This window comes from Alligator mississippiensis, chromosome 5, assembly GCF_030867095.1.
Source record: "Alligator mississippiensis isolate rAllMis1 chromosome 5, rAllMis1, whole genome shotgun sequence".
In the NCBI taxonomy this organism is placed as follows: Eukaryota; Metazoa; Chordata; order Crocodylia; family Alligatoridae; genus Alligator; species Alligator mississippiensis.
In genome coordinates, this window is record NC_081828.1 from 2099839 (window position 1) to 2124406 (window position 24568).

At 49.3% G+C, this 24568-nt stretch overlaps 1 protein-coding gene across 1 annotated transcript in view; it reads right to left on the minus strand.

The window, feature by feature from the left end:
• Positions 1-24568, minus strand: part of EIF2B3 (eukaryotic translation initiation factor 2B subunit gamma) — a 115254-nt gene that overhangs the window by 31791 nt on the left and 58895 nt on the right. Inside the window, exons 6-8 of the mRNA XM_019480739.2 lie at positions 22401-22490; positions 2849-2979; positions 1190-1383 (exon numbers count right to left, since the gene is read on the minus strand). Coding sequence (XP_019336284.2) covers positions 1190-1383; positions 2849-2979; positions 22401-22490 — 415 coding nt within the window. The remainder of the gene's footprint in view (positions 1-1189; positions 1384-2848; positions 2980-22400; positions 22491-24568) is intronic.

The following is a 24568-nucleotide window of genomic DNA, read 5'->3' on the forward strand; positions in this document are numbered from 1 at the left end:
TACAAACTCAAGGAGAACGGCCAAGATGGAAGGCCCCGGCGCAAACTCAAAGCATGAACTCCATGTACCACCCAGAAGCAGACACGTTTCCAGCACTGACCAACATGCACACTATTTAGGTTAAAAAAACCAAACCCACATGGAGCCTGACTGCCTCAGCTCAAGGCGGCTGGGCTGAAGACGCGGCTGCCAAGGACACGTGCACCCTCCCTTGCGAGCTCTCCCTTAACCCTTCGGCCACTTGTGCCTCCCTTCCTGCCCCTGCCAGCGGCACTGCCCAGCCCCTGCTCTTCTCCCGTCTCTTGGGCCTCCCCCTGCAAAACGAACCTCTCATTATGTCTGAGCTCCACCACAGATGCCACAACTGCCCCTCCCTCCTCTTCTCTTCAGCCCCAGGCTGGAAACACAGAGCTCCTGGGGCCCTGCTCCCAACCCGGACTTGCATTCATGGGCCCAGCCATATAGCCAGAGCACCATGGGCACAGGACAAGCCTCTCCTATGAGTCCCCCTCTAACTCTTGTCCTTCGCCAGGCCTGATTTCTCCTGCTGCAGCATCTCCCCACTGCCCACAGCCCTCTCCAGCCTCCCTGAGCTGTGTTCAGTGGTCCAGTCCTGCTGGTGGAGACCTCTCATGTGGCAGGGAAAGGGAGGAGACACAAGCAGCATTGGCTATCTCAGCAACGTGAATGCCTCAGGGGACAATGCAATGCTATCCCTCCAGCTCTTCTTGCGGACTCTTCATTTTATGAGGCCCCATCCATGCAGAGGAGAGCTAGGACAGTGGTACCAAGCCGTGTCAGTGGGGTCATGCAGACACCGATGTCTGCTTGAGTACTAGTTAATTTATAAAGAAGAGCATTGGGCAGCCTAAAGATGAGGCTTGCTGCCGGCTCCCCTCCAAAATCCTCCTCCTCTTCACCACCCTCCCCTGGCAAGGAGACTTGTGGGGCTCACCACCCTGCAATACAGATACAAGAGAGGGGCAGAGTGGCTTGGTGCTTTGTGCACAGCAAGTCAGTATGAATTGATCTTGCTTCTCTTGGTTTCTAGCCTCAAGTCCCACTCCACTGAGAAAAAAGGGTCCTGTGTTTGGCTGGCTACAAGATACTCGCAGTCTTTCCCAAAGAAGGGCTGAGCCTGCCTATGGACAACCCCCGACCCACGTACAGCGTTCACATTTGTCCGTACCTGTCTGTTAGCTTCAATGTACAGCCCAAGAGTGTTGACACGGAAACACAGCCCCTCCTTCATGACATGGACGTAGCAACGCACTCTCCCCATGTGGAAGGCTTCATTCAGATCTCCTTGGTGATCATTCCAGCAGGTTTTACTGAGAGCAAATTTCAGCAAACTCTCCTCCTCCTTCATGAAACTGTATATGTCTGTAGAAGATGCACATGCTTAGAAGGGGCTCAGAACGATGCTTTCTACAGCAGGGCACTAGAGATGGGGCTTTAGTAGTGCCCCCAGCAGAGGATACACCTATGGCACTCTCCACCACTTCGTAGTCACTACTTGATTTTTTGCCACCTGGTGGTAACTGCTTATTCCCGTTTTACAGATAGGAGACATGAGGACAAGGACAGAGGGAATGCTTACAGTGCTGCAATCAGCATTACATCAGTATCAAGAAGGAGCAGACAAATAATAAAAAACCACAACCCAGGGGGACTCTGCCCAATCCAGTGGAGAATTACACTGGTATGAAGCAGAGAGGAAATCACCGCCCATGTAAATGGGGCTGGTGTAGACCGAATCTGTCCACTTCCATCCTAGGGCAGGGGTGAGGTGCTATCAGTTCTCCCTGCTGTGTACTCTACCCTGGGATGGCTGGATGTCAGTCTGTTCCCAATCCTGTAGCTCACATCTGCAAAAACAAGAGCATGGGGAGTGTGCCCGCTTGTCCCTGTCCTTGCCCTGGGATATAGGGCAGATAAAGGGCTGGCTAACAGTCATGCAGACAACCCCATGCTGAGCTTCAAGCTCTTTGCACGAATTGGCTTGGATGGGAGCTCTGTGCATGTGGGGCAGTTACTGAATGAGACCTTCATTCTTTCTTACAGGCACACTCATAAGTCATGCGGTTCAATAGGATTTAAAGACTGTTTGGTCAGAGACTGGGGAGCTGGGATCAGCTTTTTACTGGCCTTTAAATCCTCTGTCCCAGGGATCAGGATTTCCCAGCTTGCTTTGAAGCTGAGGGCACTGAGCAGTTCACTTGGGGCAACCTCCTCTACCACAGTCCAGTGTGTGTTGGGTGTGCTTTAAATACGGGCAAAAACAGTGTGTTTGGCCACAGGGATCCATCAGCTTTGCTAACTGGGAGACTCGGATGGGACAACCTGGCTTCTTCGTAGCAGCTTTCTGAGCTGGGGACGGACATCTGAAGGGATGGTGTGAAACATCTACTCTAGGACTAGCTGCAAATGTCTGCTTTACAGGTCGAAGTACCTGCTGCCTCTGGGCTCCAGCCAGGTGGTTGCAGAGGATGGAGTTGGGCTGGTCTCAGTGGGGGCAGATGACAGCACAAGGAGCAATGGGCTCAAGCTGCAGCAAGGGAAGTTGAGGTTGGATACTAGGAAAAACTCTCTCACTAGGAGGTTGGGGAAGCACTGGAACAGATTACGCAGAGAGGTGGTGGAGTCTTCAACCTTAGAGGTTTTTAAGACCTGGCTCAATATAGCCCTGGCTGGGATGATGTAGCTGGGGCTGGTCCTGCTTGGAGCAGGGGGTTGGACTAGATGTGATCTCCTGAGCTCTGTTCCCACCCTCAATTCCTATGATTTTATGACAACTGGCACAGGAACAGCCCAAACCCACAGGAAGTCTGAGGATACTTGCACTCACCTAATGACTTTGGCTCCCTTCTCTTTTGGTCCTGCTCTTTGTTGTCTTGTTCCTGCTGTGATGATGTGGGACAGGAGAATTGTTTCCTCACAAGATATGGAACCAGTTCGCTCCGGATAGATGTGATTGACCTGGTGGGGGGGAAAAACCCACAAGTGAAGCCCGCGGCTGCTGAAAGCTGGTGTCCCTTTCGTTTTGTCACAGAAGAGAAGATCAGACATTTAGCAGGTGTTTTTCTTCACCACAAATCAATGACAGCTGCTTGAGTGCAAGGGATACCAAGCTCTCACCCATTAACCTGGTGCTCTCTTATTGTGTTAAGAGTCTAGAAGGGAGACAGATTTCTTTGAGTGATCTGGAGTAAAGAACCCTCTGGCCTCCACAGCTGAGTCCCTGGTTTCCAACAGAGTTACCTACACCCTGACTCTGCAGAGTCTAATTTTACCACTGAACATGTGCAGCGTGACTGCTAAGTACCACTGGGCCATGCTGTCAATGTTGGAAACTCATCTGATGTAGCTGTAAAAGTTCACAAAAGGTGTGGGGAACACGGGGAATCCAGCATCCACCGCAGCATCCCTCTCAGTGGAAAACAAGAGGAGCTACTTCTCCAGGAGCTGAACACTCAGTAATATGTGAAAACGCTCAATGAAAAGAATGAACAATAAACCGAGCGGCGTCCTGTTCTCCTGCATGCCTGAGGCCCCAAAGAGCATTTGCACACTCGTGATCTGACCCTGCAAAGTTACTGCCTATTTTAACAAGTTTTGGAACGAGAGGTGCAGGCTCTTCGAAGGGCCCCAACCCAACTCGCACAGCCAACGTAAAGGCTGTCGTGGGCAATGGGTCTATGTACACACATGGCACCTTAGGGCCTTGTAACATATTTACCTCCCTCCTCCTCTGCTACCATGAAGTAAGGGAGGACTATTTGTCCTTTATTCGGATGGGGGGACCCAAGGCACAGAGGGGCCACGTGGCTTGCAAAGGTCATGCAGGAAATCTGTGATCTCCTTAAGTCCTGAGTCCAGACACGACCCACTTACATGGTGTAATTTAAACTGTTTTTTTACACCAACGTAAGCTGCTTCAGAGCCAGAGCAGCCACAGACAGCTGCTAATGCTAGCTCTTATGGTGGGAGTACTAGCCTCGAGATAGCAGGGGAGCAAAGGGCTGCGCCAGGATAGCTGCAGACATACAATACCTACAGGGCTGCTGTAGTTTTACCCCTGACTTCTGCACTGAATGCACGTGAATCAGAGCCGTCTGGGGGGCTCTCAGCATCACTTTCCTTCTTGTTTATACCTGTGTGCACATGCTGTGTCCAACCCCCTAGCAAGTACACTACCCCCTGGATAATCCTTCCTTTCATTTCTGTTCTTATATTGCACATGAAGACTGCTCCACCTCCACTCCCATGAATACGGATGCCCATAACTGCTGCACCAGGAGCTCGTAAGACTAATGTTTTATTGAATACTTAATGTGGGAAGATTGCTTGAGTTTGCAATAAAAAGTGAGAATAAAAATGCATTAAAGGTAATGTCGTCTAACCAGTTTTACTGCTCCGTTATTTTAATAAAACATCAACTAATTCACAAGGCTGAAACAAAATGAAAGTCAAGGCTGGGAAAACCACTTAGGAAACCAATGCAAAACTCAACACATGCAGCTTGGTTCAGAGATGACAGCTGCGGAAATCAATAAGCAACACAGGGATGCAGCTACCCAGCAAAGAGAGGACTTGCTTTGAGTGGTGCATGGCGTAAAATCCGAAGTCAACTCTGGACTAAACTAAAGGAGGCAATTGGTAGGAATATGTCAGGAACATACTCTGTTTGGACAGGGCCACCTAGGAGACAGCAGAGAGGAATCTCAAGGGCAGCAGCAGAAAACCCGAAACGCAACACAGAATAATCCCGTGCTTGTCTCGTTTGAGATGTGGGACGCCAGAAAGGACCCAAGCACCAAATAACCTTCATCTCAAAAGTGGGGAACATTCAGATTTGAGCTCCAATCTTTCATGGAAACCAAACATGATACTTCCCTGGTCGTCTGACAAGAGTGGCTGGAAAGCAGAGCTTATGATGGCCTGCCCTGTCATCTTTCGATAGCGCACACGGTCTGACCATCCCCGATCAAACCCTTCGATCTTTATCGCTCTTTTTTTTAGAGCCCATATGCTTTCATTTGCAATCTGTCCTTAATCTCCAAAATCACATAATGACATGTCATGTGGAGGAAGCTGTATTTCAGGAATGACAGAAGGAAAACTCTTGGTTCTTTAATCACAAAATCTCTCACCGCTAACCGTTTACAGGCTCCCTGCGCCCCGGCTCTGCTGGCTGCACTTGGACATACGTGTGGGTGTGCACACGGGCAGTTTACTAGCTTAAAATGTTTGCCTGCAGCTGTGCCATTCAGCCACCATTTCCTGCTTGGGTTTTACACGCTGTCCAAAACCGACAATCACGTGTTTCCCTCGGAGGCCGCCTATGGCATTTACGGGATCCGTTACCTATAAAATATCCAAGTATTTGGCAGTGTCTTAAACAGCCTGATGTAGAGAACAACACAACGGAGTAGGAAATGAAAGAGGGGGAAATGGGGAAAGACAAAACTGTGCCTGGTTTGCGATGTCTTACTCTTTCCTGGCCAACTCTTCCAGGCTTCCCACAACTCTCGAGTGGCTCTCCACATTCCTCAGTCAAAAGGTGGGGGAAACTCTCAGGGTCATCTATAAAATGTCACCCACCCCCTCTTGGAAAAGAAACCAGGGTGGATGTTTATCTTTGCTGGCAGCTTAAGTAGGATTTATACACCACTATTACAGGGAATTTGCTTTGGGGAGGTGTTAAAATATCAGCAGTGAGGCATTCAATGATAAAGATTGGGGAATTTCCCTTGACAGGTTTTGCAAATGTGCCTATTCAAAGTGACGGCGTGAGAATGTTATTTGAGAGGCTGATGACGAGAGTGGCAAACAAACATCTGGCTGGAGCCGAGAGGAAGAAGGAAGACAGAAGGATTAAGTTTGAATAACCTTCTCCAGGAGGAAAAAATGAGCAGAAGTCTGGGAAGGAGTGGGCTGGCCTGCCCTGCCATCCAGGGCACAGAAAGGAAAAAGTTTCCACATAGCCTATTCAAAATGTTCTTATAGCAAAGTCTCATGGAAGAGCTACAAGCACTTATACAAAGGGCAAGAAAAGAAAGGGCAAACTTGCAAAACTTGGGGAAAAGAGTTTCCTATTCCGGCCAGGTTCTTAAACCAGGCCCATCACTACAGCTCCCGAGCTCTCGATCTTGCTGAATCAAGCACTGAGAAGGAAAGCTGGAATAAGACACGAGTACCTCTAGGCTGAAGAAGTGAAGAGCAATGCCTTAAAACAAAAACCCAGCCAAAAGCCAAGTCTGCACAACCGTGCTCTGATGCCAAAAAGAAAACCAGGATGAACGACCTACCTGCTTCTAAGGAGTACCTGACAGCTGCTCCCAAATGCTAAGTGAAGTCCCCACCTTCTGTTTCCTAGGACTGTATTTTGTGAGTGTTTCTACCCTCTGGCTTTCATCATGGTCTTAATGCAACTGCAAAGATTTCCAGATCTGTGACTCTATCGAGTGCAGAGAGGGAGCAAAATAAATATTCGAATACCTGGGTGGCTTCAGTCCCACCAAAAACTATGAGAAAGGGGGTGCATTTCCAAAGAGGTTGAGTCTGATAAATGTTCAGGTACAAAAAACAGCAGCAAAATGACTCTTAATCCTACTGAGCTTTGCCAAAGCAGGAGATCTGCTCCACCGGCAGCTTAAGCGATGGCAGAGGATGACATGGAGGAGGAAATGTAGGGAAGCGGGGGACAGACACAAGGAAGAGCGAAGCTGAGTGGGATGCATGGGGCAGAGCACGATCCAAAAGGCACGTGGGATTTGGAACAGGCCAAGTGCAAACTTTTTATAAGACATGAGCTGGGCTGGAGCAAGGGTTGAGAGACAGGTCAAGGACGCTCCACTGCAGGGCGTTGTAATTATCCCACAACCAAGGTGTTATAAATACAGGAAATCCACAGCTTCGCCTTCACTTACACACATCCAGATGTGCTCCATGATGGACATGCATATTTAAAGGCATCAAAACAACTGCACTTCTGCCCTGCAGTGACACTGCGAGCATAGAAAAAAACCTGAATGGGCCTCTAAAGTCACTGAGCTCGGCCTCCCCACCCACTAGAAAGCCTGAATCGTGAGTGGGCGTCTTTCGCAGGGTGCCAGTGCAGGGCAGAGTTCAGGTTTCTACAAAAAGAGGCATTTTGGCCTCTGGGGAACGGTGGGATGGAGCAGCAATTACTCTCCAGCAACATTATGCAGATATGAACTGTGCACAACTTTCCCCTGCGGTTTGACTCGGAGTCTGCGGCTGGGCAGAATTAAGTTGTTTGGGTACCACAATTTTGCATTGTATATGCTCACATGCACACGCATCTGAGATGAACAGCTTCAACTCAGTGCCAGAGCGCGGGTGGGCCCTGGCAGCTGGGACCTCAGGAAGGAAGGAACAAAGGAGAAAACTGAAGCAGCTGGTGGATTTAAAGAAGCAGAAAGCAATCACCTAGATGGAAATGGATTCCTGCTCACCATTGTGTTTAAGAAGAGTTTGTTAAATGCAGTAGAGCAGAGCCTGGGTTTCTGGTGCCACCTGGAAGAGGCATCCAGAGCCACACGATGCCCGTTAGCACCATTCAAAACCATGCAAACCCTCTTGACTATTCAAACACGCTGTTCAGTGCATTACTGCCTCACAAACGCATCGAGTCGAGGTGCTAAGACGGTGCTGTTTGGCTTGACCCGCAGCAAGCATGGAGGCGCCCACAGCTTTGATTTCCTTGCGCTATTTCTCGCTTGCTTGAGATGTTTCTAACCAAAGTGTCAGCCCCATTTACTGGCTGTCATTCACGTTTATCTTCCACATTGCAAGTTAAACACTGGAAAGCAGCATTAATGAGTATTAGCATTTTAATATCCCCTCCTTTTTTATTAATCCGGGATGGTGCGTGAAACGTGCCATTGTTGGTGGCACCCACCTGTGAAATCGGCCAGCCTTTGCCACGGGCTCCTGATGGGGGTCTCGCCTGGAATCATTCTTAGCAGGACCAGCCACTTGCACAGGTGCAGACAATGTTTGTGATCCACAACCACACAGCAGCAGTTTATTAGCGTGTTTTTTTACCTAGTTTTGTCCCTGATCTCCCTTTTACACGCTAACCTTTGCTCTTGCACCGCCGTGAGCACGCAGCAGGTCACGTTCCGATGCGTTACCAGAGCAATAACATTGACTCCACTGGACATACTCCAGATTCACATCAAACGTAGAATACGGCACCGTATCTCGAACTGGAGCTTCTGGTTTACTAAAGTGCACGCATACATGCAGCCAAATGCCTGCTACAGATTATTACAGCATCGGCCAGAAGGAAGTTTGCACATTTACACAGGATAATAAAGATGTAAAGGAAAGAGAGGGAGGGGGAAGAGAGAGGGGGGTGGGGGAAAAAGAGAAAAGTTAATTATGAACCCTGTAGGTACATAGTTCATGGCTCTCATCGTTTAAGGGATAAAACCAGATAACGTTTAAAAATTCCATGTAAGCTGGGAGCTCTCTTGTTGGATCTCAAAGTTATTTTCTCTTGATCCTTTGATGGAGATTAAAAATTTCCATGTGAATACAAAGAAAGAAACAACAGTTACTCTGAGACCTTTTTTCCCAGCTTCTAATGCTCCAAAGCAGAGCAGCCAGCCACAGTTCCCATCTCTTCTCTCCTCCCTTCCCCGCCCCCAAGAAAAAAAAGTCAACTCACTTTGAAGACAAGACAAAACAAAACCAGGGCAAGGGGGATTAGGGAAATGATATTTATATCATGGACCAAATTAAAATGTCAATGCAGGAGGCGGGCCAACAGCCCTGACCATATATCCGTGCCAGGCAGCCTTCCTCGAGGAAACAGGGAAGAGATATGAGAAGAGTTAAAGCAGCCTGGAGTTAATACCACCTGCCTCAGACTCAACACCACTTAAAAGACGGTGTTTGGGTCCATTTCCCACAATGTGGTTTTAACGAGCACAATGGAAGAAGCAATTACAAGCTCTTTTCCCTTCCCCTCCCTGATTCACAGCTAAAAACACTGGCGTTTCTGAGACATGCTAAGAATGTGGAGTAAGCAGACGTGGGCCGCCGAAGGAGGAGGGGAAAAAAAGGACCCCAAATTAAGCAGCCGGGTCTCTTTTTGTATTGCGTTCAGCTACAGGACTACTCCTTTCTTCCTCTCCTCTACTTGTTCTCTTGGAGTCCCAGACTGGTTTGAACCATTTCAAAAGAACAACTGCAAAACAGCCCAGCAGGCCAATATATTAAAAGGTAGTTGCTCGGGCTTAACCCACGACCCCACAGCATCACAAGAAACGTTATCGCTGTTTGTTCCTGGTTTACTACTAAGATTTTTGATGCACAAATTGAGCTTCCCCAAACCTCCTGCTCATCAGGATCTTTGTCAGCATCATTTATTATCATCATTATAACTCTGATGCTAAAAATCCGAACTTTGTGCTAAAAATTCACAAAGGGAACTTTGAGAAATGCCCTAATGAAAGAAAACACCATGCGCCTGCATTTCTGGTGCGCTCCTCTTCCCAGAGTTTGTAACGGAGCCTGTGTCTGGAACACGGTATGGGACACTGTCTACGGCCACCATGTTGATACCTGCCCAGCTGGAGGCTCCTGGCCTTGGACGGCCTCCCAAAGCTCAGAAGCTGGGGTGATACAAGGAGGTCAAAGGAAGTCAGGCATGGATGCTAACAGATGTCAGCCTGAAAGGGATGTGGACTGAATTTACTGGATTTATTCCGAGGTCTGGATTTACTTAGAGGAGCAATGACGTTCCCAGCATTTACTTGGACCAAACCACCCTTCAGAGTGTTTCTCTGAAAACAAACCGTTGCAGTAAAGAAGGCAGGGCAGAGATGCACCTGACAGACTACATAAATCAGAGGCTACACAAGGAAATGTGCACAGCAGCTTTAGATTAATGTGGCGCCCTACTCACAGATAGCAGTAAGGGTGTCTCAGCTAGAAACCCAGATCCTTTGAAAGTATAAAATACTAACCAAGGAGCCTTAACTCAGCCCATGAGAATTACCAGGAACACCAGTGATTCCAAGTTAACTCTTCTTTTGCCTATGGTTGCCAATACATTCGGAGTTTTTTCAGTTCCTCCTCTGTGCAAGCCTCCGACGGCCACCCAGGGAGCTTGGCAGGCCTCTCCAGCAGCGCAGGGAGGGATCTCTTCCCTTCCCAGACAGCATCTCATTCTTCCAGATCAAGCCCACCTGCACCAAGTGCGACTCCCTGCCAGCACTCACCCCCGCCTTTGTGGCCATCTGTATCTCGGCCGTACAGTCTTACGAAGTGTCTCTGGGGCTACGCTCACTTTGCGAATTATGCATGAGAGGCATCCTGAAACGATGCCACACAGAATGCACCTGCTGCGTGGACGTCCCCACATCAAACTGATGTATTATGCAAACTTATGATAGATTTGGATGGGATTAGAGTGATGCTGTGGCCGTGATGGTCCAGGAATTATGCAAGACGCAAGGATTTCTTAGAGAGACATTTTTTATTGGATCAACTACATACTTGGGATAGAGTTACACAAGCTTTCAAATGCCAGGCATTCTTCCTAGATTCAGACATGCACATAACAAACACCTTAAAAAGTATTTGTGGACTGTGCGCTGTAAGCTGGACTGTGAGCTCTAACATTAGATTGCTATATTTTGAAGTGGATAGCTATTGCAAGTATTATTGTCTTGTTAGATAACCGCATTTCTACAATGAAGTCAAATATATCCCCATGACCTTCAAGAAGCTCCAAAAGCCACTTCCATTTTATCCTCTCTCAGCCTTCACTTGACTGGGCTGAACAAGTTAGTCCACTAGCGTCTTCTACTGAGACAGGCTCTCCGCTCTGACGGCTCCAGCAGCCCTTCTCTGGACCTGCTCTGGTCTGAATGAACGGTTCTTGAACGCAGGTGACCAGAACCAGACACGCCGTCCTTGGGGGAAGGCTCCCCAGGGTCTTCCCGAACGGCAGTAATACTTCCCTTCTGTAACGGCACTGATACTTCCTTGTGACACACGGCAGCATCATTCTTGCCCTTCTCAGACACCTCAGTGTTGGTGGTCCAACTAATCCACCCAAGCCTTTCTCCTGCTATGGTTTGTGCAACTCATGAGCTCCCAGGTCATTAGAGTAAGTCCTAAAATGTGCAGTTGTGCACTTTGTACTATTAAATTTCAGCCCCCTTCTACTGCTCCAGCCCTTGAAGTCATCCAGGTCCTCCCATATGATATTCCTATCCTCCATATAACTTCTTCATGATTTACCAAAAGCCAAAATATCATGGCCTCTTGTTGGTGGATAGTGACAGGTCATCTATCACACTGAGCAATATGTAGGCCTCCCCAGTATTTCAATAGCATTTATTCTTCAATATATAAGTGGAAGGTTAAACTTTCCCGCAGCGACGCACTTTCTGGTAGTCTTTAATTCTCTGACAATAGGACAGAGATCTCTATTCATGTCCCTGCTATCCTACTGGGAAGCAGTGAAGTTTGACACTTCTCCATAAATTAAGCGATAGGGCAAAACAAAACAGTTTTAGAAAAAAATCCTTAAAAGGGAAAAAAAACAGAGAAGTTGTTACAATTTTCCAGAACCGAAGTCAACCCTAAAAGGAGAAGAGCAGAGTTATTTCAGGTGCATCGGTCAGCAACGGATCTGAGGTGGAAGCAAACCAAACTGGAAGCCACGTTCCAAGTTAGCTCTTACAGAGAAAAACGGAAAAAATGCTGTCAGCTTTTAATTCTAATAGTGAAAAAATTCAGATGAGCTGAGAGGAAAATGTGAGGCTGTTAAATTTCTCGCTGCAGGAGAAATATGCCGCGACGTCACAAGTAGGGGATGGTCTCATCAAGTGAGGAATGTCTGGCTGGAGTATGTGGACCATTCCCATTCAGAGATCACATCCGACGTGCACATAGCTCTGTCTGGAGAAGAACAATGTTTGCAATGAGGGTGGCATTCTTGGGGGAATCCTGTCCAGAAGATATACCAGATAAAGCGCATGGGAGAGAGAGAAGCAAGACTGACTCAAAAAAACAGTCTAAATGCTCACAGCGGGACCAAGCTCCACCTGACTGCTAATCACACGAAGGAGGGCCGGGTACAAAATAATAACCCCATGTGCTGTGCGCTGTGATAACTCTGCTTTGGCCATTTCCACGGCCTTTATGCATTCAATTTCCACGGATGGAAGCAAAGGGCCAGGGCTTCACTTGGTGTAAATGAGAGTGCTTCCACGGAAGTCACTGGCCACTTCTATCATCAAAGGATCTGAGCAGTTCTGACACAAAAGGCCATGGAAAACCTAGTTCAGCATCACATGTACAAGGATCCACAGAGGCAGGATTGTAACATACACCCAAACGTGCACGCCAGCGGCCAATCACACAGCTGCGTGTCATGTGACTGCTGACCAATCACACTGAGTCAGCGCAGCTCCCGTTTCAAATATGGTGCGTCGACTTCTCAAAGCCAAGTATCTGTGACCCATCCATAGAGATAAACCAGCCCTGCCCAGGCACTGGAGACCTGCTTCAGGGCTTTCCACCACCGAGCGGCAGGTACGTTTGTCCCGGACAAGCATCCGTAGAGTGCGATTCGCTCAGATCTGGCTTGGAGAGTTGTGAGATTCCCATTTTTGTTTCAGGAAGGTTGCATAAGTGCACCGGATTGGTATGAGGGAGGGATAAGGTGCTGCTGCTACAGAGGATGAGAGCAATACTAGCAAAGCCCAGTCCTGCCCTGCTCGGGGCATGCAGAGCTGTGTCTGACGTGCGAGGCATGGTGGAAAAGATGAATTCACATTTCACACCGTAATTGATTGCACACCCAAAGTGGTGGGGGATGGAGGGGCTCGCTTAGTTGGGGAGTTGCATTTTACAGCTTCCCCACCTTATAGCGCCCTTCCTGCAGGTGCTGCTTGCTGGTTTACCTGCCTGAATCACAAGGAAGGTATTCAGGATAAGTGCAGAGAGGAGACAGTTCCAGCCATGCGGCAGACACATGTTCGCACCCAGGTATTCACAGAGCAGGTTCTGTTTTTAAGTCATCTTTCAGGCAGCCGTACAAAGACCACCAAGCCAGGGGGGTTCGGTCTGCCAGACCTCCCCCCACAGCCAGCTGCCCTTGCCAGGTGACAGTCTGAATGATAAAGAGGCATTTAGAGGGGGAAAAGAACAAACCTGCTGATTTAATCTGGGCAGCACCTTAACTTAAACTGGCAGAGGCCTCTGCCTGCAGCATCCCACAGCCAACCAACCGAGAGCTCCAGTCGTGCCTCAACCTGAAAAGGTCCAGGCTCCCTGGGTTACCCCTAATTCTTTCTCTGGACGAGAGGTGACAGAGGTCCTATTTCACCTCCCCTAGTCCAAGCACAGAACCTAGAGAGAGAAGCCTGGTTTCTTGCCTGCGGAGAATGCCCCTGGTGCTGGCTGACCTGCAGGTCCCCCAGGGCAGGCGGACAAGAGCATTGGGGCAGGGCTCTGCGACCTTGCACTGCTTGCTGGCTCCTATTTAGCAGGAGGCAAGGCTCAGCTTCATTAAAGCTGAGCAAACAGATGAGGCGGGGACTTCCAGGACAAGCATGGCTGCAAACGAGATTAGCTCCGCTCTTTGGGTGGCTCCAGTTAGGTCCTGAGCACTGAGAAGGAGGGAGAAAGGAATCTCCTCCTGATCTGGGGAGGAACTAATCCTTCTTATTGGCTCCAAATCAGCTCCCACGGGCTCCATCAAGGCCCAGGGGGAGTGGCAGGGCAGAGAGCTCCATTGAGAATAGGGCACATTTATGGGTGATGAACACGAATTTCCCCCCAACACTTGTGCTGCTATCACATCTGCCGCTTCCACGACAGACCTTGCAGAGGAACCATGCTCTTGCTCTACCAGAGGTGCCCTGTGCCGCGGCTTGACTGGGCCCGGCTAGTGCCAGAAGCCAGCGCTCCCTGCCACGTGGCAGTGGTGCAGATCCAGGGGCTAAGCACTGGAAGGGGAGGATCTGCCCACACCAAACGGCCGCAAAGTGTCAGGCTCAAATAATGCACGTGGCTTTGAAAAAGGGGGCAACAAAAAGGTGACACCTGGCTCTGGCCATGAAAGGGCACCACAAAGCAGAAGTGCTGCAGTGGGCAAGTGAGGCACGTTTTTGGCAACGGTGGGCACCATTTCTACACAAATGCCAGAGCCTGACAGATCAGAAAACCAAGGCCAAATGTTCACCACATTTGCACATGCAATTACCACATCTGTGACTACAAATCACGTGCCGTTCACTTACAGCAGTGAACGACATGCAGGCAAATGCCTGAGGGCAGCTGAAGGCACCTGCTTTCTGGACAAGCTGCCCTAAATCGCAGCGTATCTTTGTTGCAGGTAGTGGGGCTGCCCAGTCCTGAATATTATTAGATCTTGGTTTCATTTGCTTAGAAGTTTTGCCAAACTTCCACTGTCTAGGCTGAAATTTCCCACACCAGGTGTTCGCCAGTAGCTGGATCTTCCAGAAAGTTTCACCCAAAACGTTCCTGCCATTTCCAAGAGCGAGGTTCAGGGAAAGTCCTTCTGTTTTTCCTTCTGAAAAATTATTTCCCAGCAGTTGAGATGTTCCAGCCCCTCCCTGCTTGAATTTGGCATGTGGCTATTTGTGCGCTAAGCAGACAACTTTTGCCAGTGCCACAGAAGCTGCCTGAATTAGACCAGGCTGCAAGACCAAATTGCATGGCTGGACATGGGTTCGTTTTGCAGCTAAGACGTACAAAAAACTAGAACTCTTGGTCCCAAAATGATACCTTTTATTAGACCAACTGGAAAATAGCAAGAAAACTGTCCTTTTCTGCAAGCTTTCGGGATCAAAGTCCCTTCGTCGGGCTCTGGGAAAACTGTAGATGGTACAAGATGGTAAAAAGTCCCCATAGGTAGGAAATAAACTTCATTTTTGCTCAGAGGGAGCTGAAGATGGAAGGCTGTCCCTCTGGGTCCATGAGAGTGTCTTTGTGAGCTGTGTTGAGTAGCTCTTTGATGTGTAGATCAGGTAGAATTCCTTCCCTGAAGGTGTCAGATGGCAGGAGGGAGGCAAAAAAACCTTCCTTGATGTTCTGCAATGAAGATTAAAATCCAAAATTGGCTAAAATTCGGCATCTTCCATGTTTCAGGGGTGTACTTGGTAGCCGCGTTGGTCTGAAAGGTATCATTTTGGAACCAAGAGTTCTAGTTTTTTGTATGCTCCACAAAGACACTCTCATGGACCCAGAGGAAGAGATTTCCAGCTTCTGCTTCCTCTGTGCAAAAATGAAGTTTATTTCTTACATATGGGGACTTTTTACCATTTTTAACTTTCCCTGAGCCTGATGAAGGGCCTGTGAGCCTGAAAGTTTGCAGAAAAAGATCATTTTTTTGCAATTTCTCAGCTGGTCTAATAGATTCATAGATGTTAGGGTCGGAAGGGACCTCAATAGATCATCGAGTCGAACTCCCTGCACAGGCAGGAAAGAGTGCTGGGTCTAGATGACCCCAACTAGATGCCTATCTAACCTCCTCTTGAAGACCCCCAGGGTAGGGGAGAGCACCACCTCCCTTGGGAGCCCGTTCCAGACCTTGGCCACTCGAACTGCGAAGAAGTTCTTCCTAATGTCCAGTCTAAATCTGCTCTCTGCTAGCTTGTGGCCATTGTTTCTTGTAACCCCCGGGGGTGCCTTGGTGAATAAAACCTCACCAATTCCCTTCTGTGCCCCCGTGATGAACTTATAGGCAGCCACAAGGTCGCCTCTCAACCTTCTCTTGCGGAGGCTGAAGAGGTCCAGGTGCCCCAGTCTCTTGTCGTAGGGCTTGGTCTGCAAGCCCTTAAGCATACGAGTGGCCCTTCTCTGGACCCTCTCCAGGTTATCCACATCCCTCTTGAAGTGCGGCGCCCAGAATTGCATGCAGTACTCCAACTGCGGTCTGACCAGCGCCCGATAGAGGGGAAGTATCACCTCCTTGGATCTGTTCGTCATGCATCTGCTGATGCACGATAAAGTGCCATTGGCTTTTCTGATGGCTTCGTCACACTGACGACTCATGTTCATCTTGGAGTCCACTAGGACTCCCAGATCCCTTTCCACCTCTGTGCCACCCAGCAGGTCATTCCCTAGGCAGTAGATATGCTGGACATTTTTCCTCCCTAGGTGCAGCACTTTGCATTTCTCCTTGTTGAACTGCATCCTGTTGTTTTCTGCCCACTTGTCCAACCTGTCCAGGTCTGCTTGCAGCTGTTCCCTGCCCTCTGGCATGTCCACTTCTCCCCATAGCTTTGTGTCATCTGCAAACTTGGACAGAGTACACTTCACTCCCTCGTCCAAGTCGCTGATGAAGACATTAAAGAGTATCGGTCCAAGGACCGAGCCCTGCAGGACCCCACTGCCCACACCCTTCCAGGTCGAGACCGACCCATCCACCACGACTCTCTGGGTGCGACCCTCTAGCCAATTCGCCATCCACCGGACTGTGCAGTCATCCACATCACAGCCTCTTAACTTGTTCACCAGTATGGGTGGGATACCGTATCGAAGGCCTTCCTGAAGTCTAAGTATACCACATCCACCCCTCCTCCTGTGTCCAGGCGTTTCATAACCTGGTCATAGAAAGAGACTAGATTGGTCAAGCACGATCTACCTGCTACGAACCCATGCTGGTTTCCCCTCAGCATAATTTGCCCTGCCGGGCTCTCGCAAATGTGAGCCTTGATAATTTTTTCAAAGACTTTGCCAAGGATGGAGGTGAGACTGACTGGCCTATAGTTGCCCGGGTCCTCCTTCCTCCCCCTCTTGAAAATGGGGAACACATTGGCCCTTTTCCAGTCCTCTGGGACTTGGCCCGTGCGCCACGAGTGTTCAAATATTCCCGCCAGTGGCTCTGCAATGATGTCGGCCAGTGCCTTCAGTACCCTCGGATGGAGCTCATATCCAGGCCTGCTGACTTAAATTCATCCAGTTCCTCCAAGTGACTCTGCACCATCTCAGGGTCTACGCATGGCAGTCTGGTGCCTTGCTGCTGCCTCTCTACAACCCCAGTGAGAGACTTGTCTTGCCCCTCACTTAGGAACACTGAGGCAAAGAACTCGTTGAGGAGTTAATAAAAGGTATCAACTCTGAACAAAGATTTCTAGATTTTTGCACATCATATTACCATAACTATTCTGAAAAGTCAAAGATGCCAGCTCAGAGGACGCTTTAAACCTTCATCTCTCTGTGCTTCAGTTCCCTTTAAAACTGGGTAACAATATCCCACTCCCAGGTAGAAGGGAAAGAGGAATTGGAGAAATAGTTTGTTCAGTGTCCATGAAGCACTACAATGATCGGTATCAAGCAGGTTTCTAAGTGTCACAGGAAAACCAGTGAGGAAATGATTTATTTTGCTTTCAGAGGAGGATTTGAGTGACACGTAGTAAGAAACGGGGCCACCAGAGAAGTGGAGGATGGAGCAAAACACCGAAGAGCTGCTTGCTCACTGAGCACCACGTGCACCAACTGAGGCAGCGATCCCAGGGACAAAAACGAATATGAGGTCATGTAATTAAAGACCGTCTGATAATGCACAGCACACAGGGACCAAATTCAGGTTGCACAGGAAACCTTACTGGTGAAACTTCCTAACTTTCCAATGCTCAACTTTGCAAGCTAAATAGTCTTTTAATAGCCCTGGGGACACACACGGTGTGATTAAGGTTAAGGGCGTATTTCAATTACAAGCCTGCCTTTCCAGGGGATAGAACTGTTCCAAAAAATATCTGCACCAAGAAAAAATTAACAAACATGATGGGGGGGGGGGAATTATAAGTAAGGAAGGGTTTTTTTTTTTCTTTTAAAGAAGCCATAGCCAGGCCTCTGATTTTCTAAGCACTACTCTTTGTGGGTCAAAATGACAGGATTCAGATGTCTAACTGACTCGGTTGTAAAGACAAGCAAGCATGTAGACATCTACCATAAATGCTATCTTTTGTGCCTGTCACTGGCTGCAAGCTTGATATTCTCCCCACTGCACGTGCGTTACAAACACGTATTGCACATCCAGAGACACACCCACCCCCCAGCCTTCCAGCAGGAGATTGAGAGAGTCTAAGGGATTTCACTGTTACACTGTCAAAAATGTCTGTGTTTAAAAACAAAAAAACGCCCCCCAGAATGTCTGCCAACCTTTATCTCACCGTGTCAGGGCTTGGGAAATATTCTGGAAAGGCAACACACAAAAAGACTAGGTTATTGCACCGGGATCATAATTTTTCCACTAGAAGTTTCCTGGGGTTTGCAAGCAGCAAGCTCTGAGCACATAGCGCAGACCTTTGATGCGTGCCTACACAGCAGGCAAGGCTCGCAAGGCACCGGCCCAGATCCTGCCCTCTGCTGCACACTGAGCTCAGGGGGGAAAGAAGGAACAAGGCCTCTCTTTTCCCATCTTCCCTGCTTGCAGCAGCAAGGCAAGAATCCAACCTGGCACGCAGGAGAGTGCCAGGAAAAGGGACTGGCTACTGTGTTGGCAGCACCCCGGAGCCCCGCCAGGCGTGAGGTGCGGTCGTGCCCCCCGCCAGCCACAGTCTCTCCTTCTGTCGACGGCTTGCTGGCTTCGCCTGCATCCCGATTCTTGGGAGAGATGTAGTATTGAGGTGCCTGCCAGGGCTGCAGGTGCTCGCCCAGAGCCATCCTACCTTGGGCTCCTGTAAGTGGCAATTGCCCACTCTCCCATCAAAGCGGCACCTTCCTTCCACTATAGCCTCACTCCTCAGCTGAGCTTGATCCTGACAGAGGAGACGTTTAAAAGAAAGACTGAACTTCTCACAAGCTGCTAGGTGTAGGATGCCATCTGAAGAAGCTGAGTCTCTGAAGTCTATACTCTGCTTGCCCTGTCATGGCAATTCTACCAGGCTGGCCCCGTTAGAGCAGGGGGGACAGAGGGTCTTGCCTGGAAATCCGCAGGCAGAGCACATTTCTTGTTTTATTATCAGCAACCCTGGAAGAGAATGAGTTTGGGCCACATCTGTGCACATGCATTATGTCAGGGGCTGGGCATGACTGATAGGATTGCTGGTCGAATTAGCTGGGATAGGGATTATGACATAGCTGGGCCTGGGGGAAGTTATAGCTGCCAAAAACCTATTCTGTCTAAGAGGAGGATGGAAAAGGGCTTCACTTCCCTGAAAAACAACCTGCCCCCGGTTCAAACAGAATGCAGGGGCCGTGCCCTCTTGGCTCTGCTTGGACACGTGTGCGTCTGACCTAGACTTGTTCAGAATAAGCAGACCACAAGAACAGCCGCTTCCCCTGATCACGGGTCAGATGCTCTGCCGGCAAATTTCTATGCTGGTTAATAACTGTTCACCCTCCACATGACACCTTCCATTGGATCATCGCTGGCGGAGCCTCCGGACAGCCCTGTGCAGAGGAGGAAGCTAAGGCATGGCAAGGTGAAGAGACCTGCCCATTCTCAAACTGCAATGGTCTCTCTGCAGAGTCCCTGCACTGCAGGTTGGCTTGCCTATGACCTGAGCTTTGTACATCCAAGACAGAAATCACTGCCTGGGCTGCATGGGGAACAACAGTAAGTTTTTATTAAAGGCAACGGAGACTTTTCCTGCCTTCACAGTTTGCTCAGCATCCTCAGACCTGTGTGCTGCATATGTGCACTGATTTAGTGACACTGATGCCAGGCAATGGGATGGACATTTTAAGAGTTTAAGAAAGGATGAAATTACCTGATTCAGTAAATTACAAATAGATTTAATTCAATTTAAGACATTCTTAACAATGTAAGTGCACCCATACACAAGCTGCACCAATTCCACTCGTTTGGGTGAAAATCACAGCTCCAGGTAAACTGATACTACCTCGTGTTTGGCCAGCCCTTTTTCCCACCAGGGAGGGCAGGACTCAACCCAGTAACTGGGTTTTTCCCAGTAAACCCCTGACCTGGAAGTAACCATCGTTTTCCTCTGCAGCATGCAGTACTATAGCTAGGATTAGGACCCGATCACAGAATCAGACTAATTAAAGAAAATGAGGATTGAAGGGACCTCAAGGGGTCACATCTAGTCCAACTCCCTGCTCTAAGCAGGACCAGCCCCAACTATATTGCCCCAGCCAAGGCTTTATCTACCTGGGGCTTAAACACCTCCAAGGATGGAAACTGCACCACCTCTCTGGGTAGCCTGTTCCAGTGCTTCACCACCCTCCTAGTAAGAGAGTTTTTCCTAATATCCAACTTAAACCTCCCTTGCTGCAACCTGAGCCCATTGTTTTAACTGTTAGCAAAGCTTTTTCTGATGGTGTATGTCAAAATAAAAATGGGGAAAAAATGAGAGGTCTCAGTGATGCTACAACAATGGCAGAAAGTGCTACTCCTGCCAACTTGCCCCCAGGTTTAAACATGAACACAATGTAAATACTGTAATACCAAGGAAGTACACTGTGTCAATGCTTCTTGGCACTGCACAACAGCTTCTCTGTTCGCTTCAGTCCTTGCTGTTAGTTTTAACCACACGCAACTTAAACACAGCATCGGAGCTTCTCCAGCCCTGGTGTGAAACTGCAGAGAAGCAAAGCCTTTGGGAAAATTTTCTCTGGATTGAAAAACAATTATGCAGACATCAGTACTTGTGAAGCAAAAATTTCCACGGGGTCTTTCACTGCTGCTGAGCTCTCTGGGCAGGCACTGTCCTTCCCTTCCCCAGCAAAGAAAAACAAGCAGAGGATGCCCACCAATGCTGGGATCTAAAAGCCTAACCTATTCATCATGGCAGAGGTCCCATTTTCCAATTGTGGCAATGCTGTGCACCGACTGGCTCTGTCCCAGTTGGCTGCTGGATGAATAATAAACACGTATATGAAAGAAGATAAACATGCAGCCACCTGCGGGGAGGAATCTGTGCTCTGCTCTGGAGCCTGGGAAGGCTTGGAGTGGATTGGGGTGGCCAACCTGCAGCACGGGTGGCACGACTGGCATGGACACCCTCTGCATGTGGCATGCAGCAGATGAGGGAGGGGACAGGCAGCATAGTGATAGACATGGCAGGGAGCACAAGGCAGAAGGCAAGAAGTTGGGCAGGGAGCAGAAAGCGGAGCAGCAGATTGGGAAGGGGATCAGAGCCTCTGAGGAGGGTTTGGGGCTAATATATGGCATGCTTGCCAAAAAAAGCAGAGTAGATGATCTTGTGGACACCTTGGACAAGAGGTGGCCTGCGACCACAGGAGGCTAGGCTGAGAGCTCTGAGGGCTCCTGCCTTCCTACCTGCTAGCGAGCTGGTACGATGAGGGCTTGAGAAGCCAGGTGACGCAGGAGCATGCTCCCAAAATGCCATCTGCCAGCTACAGCTGACAGCAACGGAGACCCGGCAGATAAACCCCATATGCACCAGGAGGGAGAAACAGTGCTGGCAGTTACCATGCAGGTTCCATCTAAAATGCACACATGCAGAGGCCCTGCACTGGCCAGCCCTCCGACGGACGGAGCCCCCGCAACACAACCCCAGCAGGGATCTTGGCCCTAAAAGGGCTGCACTTCTGCCTTCCACCATGCTTGAGCTGACAGAAAAGTCTCTTTCACAACAGCCCCTCTCCTGAGAAATACAGCCATGGACCTAAGGCTTGGCCGAGACCTTTATCCTCCATCTCACTTTAACGTGGGGCAACAGCCTGGAGAACTCCGCAAACATTCAGCAACCATAGAGGGCACGACAGATGCCACAGACCATTTCCCAAGTGAAAGCTGTCCCCAGGCTGAACTACTTGCTGTTTGCTTTAAGGTAAACACATTGATTTTTTCCCTCTCTTTCATGAAATATTATAGCCAGGATCACTCTGTTCTTCCATAAATGGACATTTTCCTTCCCCTTGGTGGGTGGTCTTGGAGTTTCCGCATGGGAACACCACAAGCTAAGAACAAAGGATGCTCCGGAGATAGCCTGCCTGCAGGGTTAGTGGGTGCAAAGAGGGGGGAGAAAAGGTGATCGCAGAGGGTCAGACTAGAGCTTGGGTGCAGAAAAGACATAGGCCTGAAAGGTATTAATGGTCCTATCCAATGGGGACATTAGAGCAGAAACGAAGAGCCTAGGACGCTGCATGGGGAGAAGCAAGGGACGCAGAAGTGATCAGAACAGGAGGCAAAAGCTTCTGCTTTCAACTCTGCTGCTGCAGGGCTTGAAACAAAGACACCAGGCAGAAACCAGAGCTTGGAAGGGGGATTTTCCTTTGTGAAAGGCAGCTAAACCACATAGCCAACTGTCTGATTCCAGAAGCAGGTGCAAGATTCTGCTGATTTCCTGTGACATGCGCAGAAGTGCAAACCTTGCCATCGGGAAGCTGCTTTAGAGCAAGCCCCTGGTTCCCTGTGCCCACCCCTGCCCTTCCCAGGTCCTTACTTGTTTTCTGCAAGGAAGTCCACTACGCACTTCTTCATGCAGTAGAGATGGGCATCGATCAAACCCGTCCGGATGTGAATTCTAGGATGCCTGGAAGAGAGAACAAAACAGGGGAGTCACAACATGGCACTCCACAGCCATTTATTAAGAGCCTGACTTGATTGGTATATCGGTGGATGGTAAAAATGTCTCCCTGCCCACCTGCAGCAGAGCCAGCAGCAAGGTGAAGAGCAATGGCTGCCACCGCAGGAAGCCGTCTGTAAATGTACATCCATGGGCTCTGCACTGCCCTGCTATCCAGGAGAATACCCATCTCCCCAAGGACCCCTGGCTCCTGCTGTATTTTCTCTGCTGGGTAGGAAGCCAGGGGAACACTTTCAAAGCACTGGAGGACAAGGAGCAAAGTTGGGAGTGGGATTTCACAGAGCAGCCTAGGGGCTTTCGACAGCCTTTAATGTGCAAGGCTGACGGGATCACGACTCGTGTCATGGGGGCAAAACCACCGCTGTGCATCATGGCAGGGGGAGAGGGTGCTTCAGGGAGACAGACTCCCAGCTGGCGAGCTGGGGTGACTGTCATAGCTCAAGGATGGAGCAGGTGGGGTCAGTAATGGGGGAAAGTCCACGCTCTCTGAGCATGGAGGAGCTGTGAACGCTGAGCTCCTGCCCAGGCCCACGCCCCACACCCACGTTTTGGAAGCACCTCAGTGTTTTCCACTAGATGCAAATCTGTGTCATGAGCAAAGGCCAGGTCACATCCCCTGCTTCAACCACCATGTTCACATCTCCTTAATGGCGATGGAGGTCCCATATTACAGCAGACTCCAAAGGACTGAGATGTTGTATAGCAATTGCTTGCCCCTCCACACACAACTAGCCTCCTTCAAGGATGTTCTGGCATGGGGAGAGGGACGCCTCTGCGCCTTCCCCTCTTTGGCAAGGCAGAAGCTTGTGGACTGCGGTAGGTTCTTAGATCAAGAACCAGAGAACACCAGCAAAGTTGTGGGAGATGGTTTTAATAGGCCTCGCGATCCAAGGAGGGTTATTAGAGAGAGAAACTTCACTCCACACCCCAAATTGTCCTTTATTTTTAGCTTTTTCTCCTTTGATGTCTGAATTTAATTACGAAGTTGGAGCTAACACGTCCTGCCAGCAGGTCCGCTCTGACTCTTGCTCTCATTTCCCAGCCCTGAAGCAAGCAGAGACGCTGGAGCAGGAACACTTGCCTTTTCACTCTATTATTTAGTTAGCCTGTTAAAAAGGGCTCGCTTCCAACGTCAGGACTTGCTCTGGCTTTTTTCTTGGCTGGAGTGAGACAGAGGTCTTTGCCTGTGCCATGACAGAAGCTCACGCTGCTGGCATGCAGGGAAAATTTACAGACACGGGAGCGGTGGAAATACCAAATGTTCCAATCAAAACACTTCCTGGTGTCTCTCTTGTCCTAAGACACTCCAGGACTGGTTATCAATAGGGCAGATGCCCACGTGGAAGGAAGCCCAACCAGAACTGCTCTCTATGAGAAAATGACGGGGAACCCACTAACTCTATCAGTGAGTATCTGCATGTGAGTGAGACCTGGAGCACTTGTGTCAGTGCACACGCACGTGAGAGCTGGACTGTTGCACAGGGTTGGCAGTCTTGCTGGTGGGTTCCCTCCTGCATTGTAATATGGGAAAAGCTCCCTCACTTACACGTGATGGAGAGTGTTAACACTGTCACCATGGCATGTTTTTGAGAGGTCCGGAGCACTTTTTGTTCCAAAAAAAATATAAAAGGGGAGACAGGAACAGGGAGGAAACAGAGCAAGCCAGAGAGAAAGAAAAAGGAAAGAAATGAGAGAAGGCAACAGAGGAGAAAGGAAAAGGGAAAAGAAAGCTGTGCCAGAGAAGGAAAGGAGACCGAGCAGGGAACCAGACTGCACCTCCCTGGCAGGATGGCAGAAGGGTGGGCTCCCCCTCCCCAAAAAGACGTGGTATAACAAACCCCTCCGAAACACAAAGACAGTGCAGGGATGCAGCCAGGGCGAGGGGGGGGTCTGCCAGATCAAAGAGAAGCTCCTCAGCTCACAGCACTTCCATCACTAACTTCATGTGTGGCCTCAGCCCCTCTGTCTCTCATTTATCCACCTGCACCACTCACCTACGTGGTGGAGGAGAGAGGATTTACAAG